This window comes from Gouania willdenowi, unplaced genomic scaffold, assembly GCF_900634775.1.
Source record: "Gouania willdenowi unplaced genomic scaffold, fGouWil2.1 scaffold_338_arrow_ctg1, whole genome shotgun sequence".
In the NCBI taxonomy this organism is placed as follows: Eukaryota; Metazoa; Chordata; class Actinopteri; order Blenniiformes; family Gobiesocidae; genus Gouania; species Gouania willdenowi.
This window is the reverse complement of record NW_021145100.1, coordinates 145,866-152,710: the sequence shown is the minus strand read 5'-3', so window position 1 is coordinate 152,710 and position 6,845 is coordinate 145,866. Positions and strand designations below refer to the sequence as shown.

General features: G+C 39.1%; 1 protein-coding gene across 5 annotated transcripts; it reads right to left on the bottom strand.

The window, feature by feature from the left end:
* Positions 1–234: 234 nt before the first annotated feature.
* On the bottom strand, positions 235–5,763 carry LOC114459724 (E3 ubiquitin-protein ligase TRIM39-like). Of its 5 annotated transcripts, none has more exons than XM_028441880.1 (3): positions 5,649–5,763; positions 3,062–3,193; positions 235–1,846 (listed from the first exon to the last, which is right to left on the bottom strand). In XM_028441880.1, exons 2-3 carry the CDS (start codon positions 3,068–3,070, stop codon positions 251–253), a joined length of 1,605 nt encoding a protein of 534 aa, XP_028297681.1. In that variant the 5' UTR covers positions 3,071–3,193; positions 5,649–5,763; the 3' UTR covers positions 235–250. The 5 variants fall into 5 exon arrangements, with proteins under 5 accessions (XP_028297681.1, XP_028297684.1, XP_028297682.1 ...); XM_028441883.1 differs by lacking the exon at positions 5,649–5,763 and adding an exon at positions 3,854–4,535; XM_028441881.1 differs by lacking the exon at positions 5,649–5,763 and adding an exon at positions 3,432–3,585.
* Positions 5,764–6,845: the final 1,082 nt, after the last annotated feature.

The following is a 6,845-nucleotide window of genomic DNA, read 5'->3' as shown; positions in this document are numbered from 1 at the left end:
CATTTTAACTGATCATAAAACATGTAACATGTTTGTACAATGAATCATTTTGTAAAATATATTTTTTTAATCCACTTTTATTTCATCACAATCCAAACACCAAATGTGAAACTTCTTTAATGAAATGTTTCCTCCCACTGTTGAGAAACATACATGTTAGGTTGGATGGAGTGCGTAACCAACCTGGAGAAGTGAATGGTTGCGGAGAACCATTGAATCTATTGTTGGTGAGACTTCATCATGACACTGATCATTCACTTTGATTGACAGGACAGATGATCAGAGGTGCTGAGTTTTTACCACCATGGTTTAAACCAGGATTAAAGTATGGGTGTAGTTTATGAGTGAAGCAGCAGTGAGTGAAGGAGTAGATCAGAGCTGCAGCATCTACATCATAAAAGGAGACCACACCCTCCTCATAGTCCACAAACACACCCACCTTCTCAGGAACACACTTCAGATGAAGAATGAATGGAGGATCTCCACATGCTTTATACACATTTCCATCTCTGAGTGCCACAGTCCAGTAACCATTCTTAGGAGTCGCAGTAAAATATCCCTTCCTGTTGATGGATTCTTTAACCACTCCTAAATCCCAGTCAGTTTTTCCTTTAACCTGAACCTCAAAGTAAAATCTACCTGAACTGAAATTCTGCTTCCCTAAAACATTAATATATTTAAAAAATCTCTTTGGATTATCTGGAAGTTTCTTCTTCACATCACTGTCATAAACTTGTTTTCCATCATCAGACAGGACAAGGTAAGAATTAGCTGTAAGAGGATCAAGAGTCACATCTACTGCAAACTGCTGCAGCCTCTTCATCTCTAACATCATCTTCATCTTGTCACTGAGTGTGTCCTCCAGCTGAGCCACAGCTCTCAGCACAGTTCCTTCATATGATGATGGATGGACCATGACCTCTGTCCAGTCTTTGGTGGCTGGAGGAGCTTTCAGAGAGCAGAAGTGTTGGAGGAGGTGGTCTTCAGAGTGGGAGAGCTGCTCCACCTCAGAGCTTCTCTTCATCAGCTCAAAGATTTCCTTCTCCAGCTCTTTGATCAAACCTTCAGCCTCTCTCTCTTCTACTTCCTGTTGCTCCTCCATTGTCTTCATCAGCTCCTTCAGGCCTCTCCGAACAAGCTCCATCAGAGCAGTGAACATCTCCACACCTTCAGCTTTCCCTCTGTCTGCTGCTTCCTTCCTGAATCTCACTGACTCTCTGATCGCCTCCAGCTTCTCTCGTCTCTTTTGGATCATCTGCTGAAGATAAACTTTCTTGTCTTCAAACAGATCTTCTCCCAGAGGGACTAACTGGTGACTCCTGTGCTCCAAAACAGAACACATCAAGCAGACACGTGTCTGATCGCTCTGACAGAAGAGCTTTAAAGGTTTGCTGTGCTTTGGACACATCCTGGATTCCAGGTTCTCCACAGGCTCCACCAGCTGATGTCTTCTCAGGCCTGATGCTGTCAGATGAGGCTCCAGGTGAGTCTCACAGTAGGAGACCCCACAGTCCAGGCAGGACTTCAGGGCCTTCACTTTGGTTCCAGTGCAGACGTCACAGGGAACTTCTCCTGGTGCTGCTGCTCTCTTCTCAGATTCACGTCTGAACTGAGAAACCATCTCACGCATCATAATATTGACCTTCAGCTGAGGTTTAGTGCTGAACACCTGATTACACACGGGACACCTGCTGGTGGTACTGTTGTCCCAGTGTGTACTGATGCATGTTTTGCAGAAGTTGTGTCCACATGATGTGGTGACTGGATCAGTGAGCACCTCCAGACAGATGGAGCACAGGAAGTGATGTTCAGACGTCCCACTGCAGGCAGGAGACATGTTCACAAACTGAGGGACAGAGACAAGCAGCACATTAACAGGACACTCTCATTGTTGTGGAACGTTCCTTTACTAATGTTTCTGAGTCCATCTCACTGAGATCACCTCTAGTATTTAGCATTGATTCAGTCATCCTGTAGTAATGTGGACAGTCGGCTGTGCCTCAGCAGCTGAATGTAAAAGTGCAATAGTTTGAATGTTTAAGGTTCAGATAAGTTCTAAAGTTCTCTCATATTAACACTGGAATTTTTCTAAATTATAGGTTAGATTTTTTGCATACTTTATTTTAATGTACAATCTCGTTATCTTTAAAATAACCAATATATTGTGTAATAACAGACTGAAGTTTAACACAGCACAAACCTTTAAAGTCTGCATGGACCACACACTACATTTAACAGTGATTTTGTTTGGGAACAAATTAAATTACTTTACTTGTAACTTATAAATACACGTCATTTCTGTGCAACTTGTGATTGAAATTCACAAGTTGTGATTAATCGTGATTATTTAGTCAGATTTGCAATTGATTGGTTATTTTTTTAATCCTTTGACAGCTAATTTATATTAAAAAAAATGTGTTTCCCATGAGCAGTAGAGACCTTTCTTAGATGATATCACACATCACATGACTTTTAGTGGTGGGTGGTAGATGATGGAAACCAATGGCAAACTTTTTTTCAAAATGAACATTACATTTATATCAAACCTCATTTGGACTTGATAAAATGAAAGTTAAAGATATGGAAAACATCACGTCACCAATTCTAAACTTTAGTTAAAGTTATCTTCAATGTTCCTCAAATAAAGATATCTATGTAGTTGTAGATATCTGAGAAGATGTTTGGACTTGGCAGAAGTAGAAAGTTATGTTATTCTGTTTGTTTTATTCATTTTTATATTAACTAGTCACATTTCCTGAGATGCAATTGCCGTTTGCTAAAAAGCAAAAGTGTTGATTATCTAAAAAAGGAAACAAATGGTTAATTCATTCCTAAGTCAAATATGTTAGTTTCTCATGTATGAATATAATTTCTCTTTAACTAAAAAAATATGTTAATCTATAGAATTTTCAGTAGAATACTGGATTACAAAAATATTCAATAGCTAAAGCCTTGAAACATATTGTAGACAATTATATATAACATGTTTGACGTGAATCCCTGTTTTAGATGTTAACAAAATGAGCTAAATGCTAAAAACAGCTAGAAAATTGTAACTTACCTTTGACATTAGACGTCTTATAATTAAGCCCTTCAGTGTTTAAAGGTGTTCCCATAAAAAGCAGCAGAGCAGCAATCCGTCACTTCCTTTCAGCAGCTCAATTCCAATGTTTCCTCAATTTACAATTTATATCTTGGAATAAAACAAAGTAATGATCACATGTTAAATGTGTCACATTAAAATTAATAAATACTTGTTCCTGTTGATTTGAGGCCAGTGAAATATGGGCCTGTCATAATACGTAATAATAATAATATGTAGCTTTACGTGCAGTGAGACATTCTGTTATAGTTTCCGATGTATATATTATATGCCGCTAACACACACACACACACACACACAAAAGTTACTTTGAGACAGTGTATCTTACAGATGGGCGGAACAGAGTCAGTCTGGTTCAGTTTAGATGCACAGAAGATGCACAGAACGGAAGCGAACCTCTAAGTGCTCTACATAGTGCAGTGTTGGATGCAAGACGGTGATCAAAAACAGAAAAAGCTCATCCACAGTGATGATGTCATCAGTTCTAATTCCACAGTGATGATGTCATGAGCTCTCCAGTGATTGGCTCTAGCGCGCACGTGACTCCGCTGGCTCTGCTCTCAGGACCATTTTATGAAATAATTTAGGAACGGTATCATTGTAGTCGAGACAAATCCTATGTCGCACAACTTTGAACCAAACAGCAGCCATGTTGAAAGTCTCATGGCACCCTCATATATTTGTTGATGACATATTAATGAAAAACACAACATTTGCAAACCACAGGAGTGAAATTGATCATGTACTGACCTGCGCCAGTGCCAAAATCTCACTGTCCAAGTGTCAATGTTCCCGCACAACAGTGAACTATGTCGGTCTCCTAGTCGGCAAGGGTGTGGAACCACAGGCACAACACATTCAGGGTCTTCAGAACTTCAAGGTTCCCCAGCATGTCTCAGGTTTAAGAAACTTCCTTGGTATTTGTAGCTACTCCAGGCAATTCATTGACAATTACGCCAATTTAGCAAAACCTCTTTACACATTCCTAAAGAAGGATGTCCCTTTCACTTGGGGTGAGCCCCAACAACACGCTATGCAGACTTTAATCGATATGCTAACGAAGGCTCCGTGCCTCGCCTATCCTGACCACAACAAGGAATTCCATCTGGGCTTTTCAGCACACTGCCTCAGTGCCGGTCTGTACCAGATACACGAACAGACCAGTGGTTGCTTACGCATGCAAAACCAGACCTGATGATGTTACAAGGCCAAGACCCCGTGATCTCCTTGATGATTCGCCTCATGGGGGACAATACACTAGACAATCCCTCCTCCTCTGACTTTGCCTCCACACTTAACCTCGACCATCTGTTCGCTGTCCGTCACTTGTTACGGATAGTCAATGGCATCTTGGTCCATGTTTCTGCTGACTCACAAATGCATGCATTTATCGTCCCGCAAAACCAAAGGGGGGTGATACTGGCACATGCCTATGACGAACTCCAGGTGGGAGGTAGAGTCTAATATTACAGCTTTGCTCTGCCCGCCGGCAAAAACGCTTATCATGCAACCAAACTAGATAAGAAATGTCTTCCCAAATCGACCGGACCCTACCTCGTCACCGATAAACTGTCTTCAGTGGTGTACCAAATAAAGATTCCCAACACAAAGACCAAACAAAGCTCAAGTGGGTCCACAGAGACCAAATTAAGCTATACAGAACAACAAAACCAACAGACGAGCCGTCAACTGCAAGCTGAATAAACCCTACAGGCCGAGATATGGTATTCCTAATTTGCCAACCAGTTGTCGCATTCAATAACTACCACCTCAAGGACATCGTAAACTAGAAACTAGGACTGGAATCCACTAGAAAAGCCCTATCCAACCTCTAATGTACATGTGGTTTACACCAGACATGGCCCTAGTCATTGTAATTATTCTCTGTCACATATATCTACCTTCTGCACTGCCGCTTTATGCCTTAGGCACACCAGGAAAGTACAAGACCAAATCATTTGATACTCCGATCGCATATTCAAACGCAACCAACCCAGATCCGAGGGTGCACTATGCTATAATAGGGGAAACCCCAATTACATCACAGAGAAAACAACAATATATATTGAATATTGTCATTCTGGTTTTATACATCAAAGCATCATCTCAAGGCAAGGGCAAAATATTGAGATGTATATCGTATATCATCATATAGCTTGAAAATATTCAGACATTTAAAAAAGGCCATATCGCCCCGCCCATTTGACACAAAAAATATGTCGACGTAAATGTTTTGTATTGATGCATCGTCCCAAACATATATGTTGTCCCACACCAGTCCAGAATTGATATAATGCACTGGAAATCTAGCCCCTAATCCGCAAATGCTTAGAACGAAGAAGATCTTATAACCAATAATGGAGTTTGCACCAGCAGTGGGAGGAGCTTGAGTCGTTCCAAAGATCTTTACAATATCAGCTCATTTACACAAGATTATGACTTAATATGTAAACACATTTAGATTAAAACAAGCAGTATTTACTCACTGGATTGTGGGAAATCACTAAATTAGTCATTAAAGTTGACATTATTATTAGAAACTCACCTTGGTCTCAAACGTTGCTCACTGATGACAACCGTTGGTCTACGTTAACTGATATATTTAAAGCTACTTTAGTCGTTTCTGACGGTGCAGGAGGAGATTCTGTTGAATGATGTAGATTCTGCAGCTTTGATCTTCACCTGAGTTGCGATGACAACCTGTCAACATTTAGCTTCCATTTTAGCCAGAGTTGCCATGACAACCTGTCAACATTGAGCTTCCATTTTAGCCTGAGTTGCCATGACAACCTGTCAACATTGATCCGATCGAAGTTGCCTTTTGTGATTAAATGTGTGTCATATTATCATAGGAAGATCAAATATATTAAATTAAATAATGCAAACACACATTTTACTCCTCATAGTGGATATACTGTATTTATAGACTGTTACATCAGGCATAATTACTACCAATGAGGGAGCGTCTTATACAACAATAGAAAACTAATGAACATTTTACTCACCAGGGGGCGCTGTTGGCCAAAAACTTACATATAAGTAGCTTCATTGTATAAGTCACAGAGGTGTAAAAAGTACTGATATATCCTCAAGTAGAAGTACAAGTAAATCATACATAAAATACTCAAGTACAAGTAAAAAGTAGCTCAATTAAATAGTATTTAAAGTTAAAGTTACTAGTTACTTTCACCCCCACAGTTATTGTTGGTTCTCTTACATACAGTAAACATCTCATTTAGAAACCATAAAAAGGAAAAAATTATGTCTTTCACAATTGAAATCTAATTTATTTTCCACAAAGGCATCTGTATTAAATAAAAGGTTTGTCAAAATGTAAATTTAAAAAAAATAAAAAATAACAACAAATTAATTCAATTCACAATAAAAAAAAAAAAAAATGTATCAGGCTCCAAGTATAAATACATTTATAAACTCTAAAACTGAGAAAATAACTGGCATTCAATGCTGTTTTGGCGCTAATCTGATTAGTTGGCTATGATCTAATGCATTACGTTTAATCTGATTAGTTGGCTATGATCTAATGCATTACGTTTAATCTGATTAGTTGGCTATGATCTAATGCATTACATTTAATCTGATTGGTGGGCTATGATCTAATGCATTACATTTAATCTGATTGGTGGGCTATGATCTAATGCATTACGTTTAATCTGATTGGTGGGCTATGATCTAATGCATTACGTTTAATCTGATTAGTTGGCTATGATCTAATGCATTACAT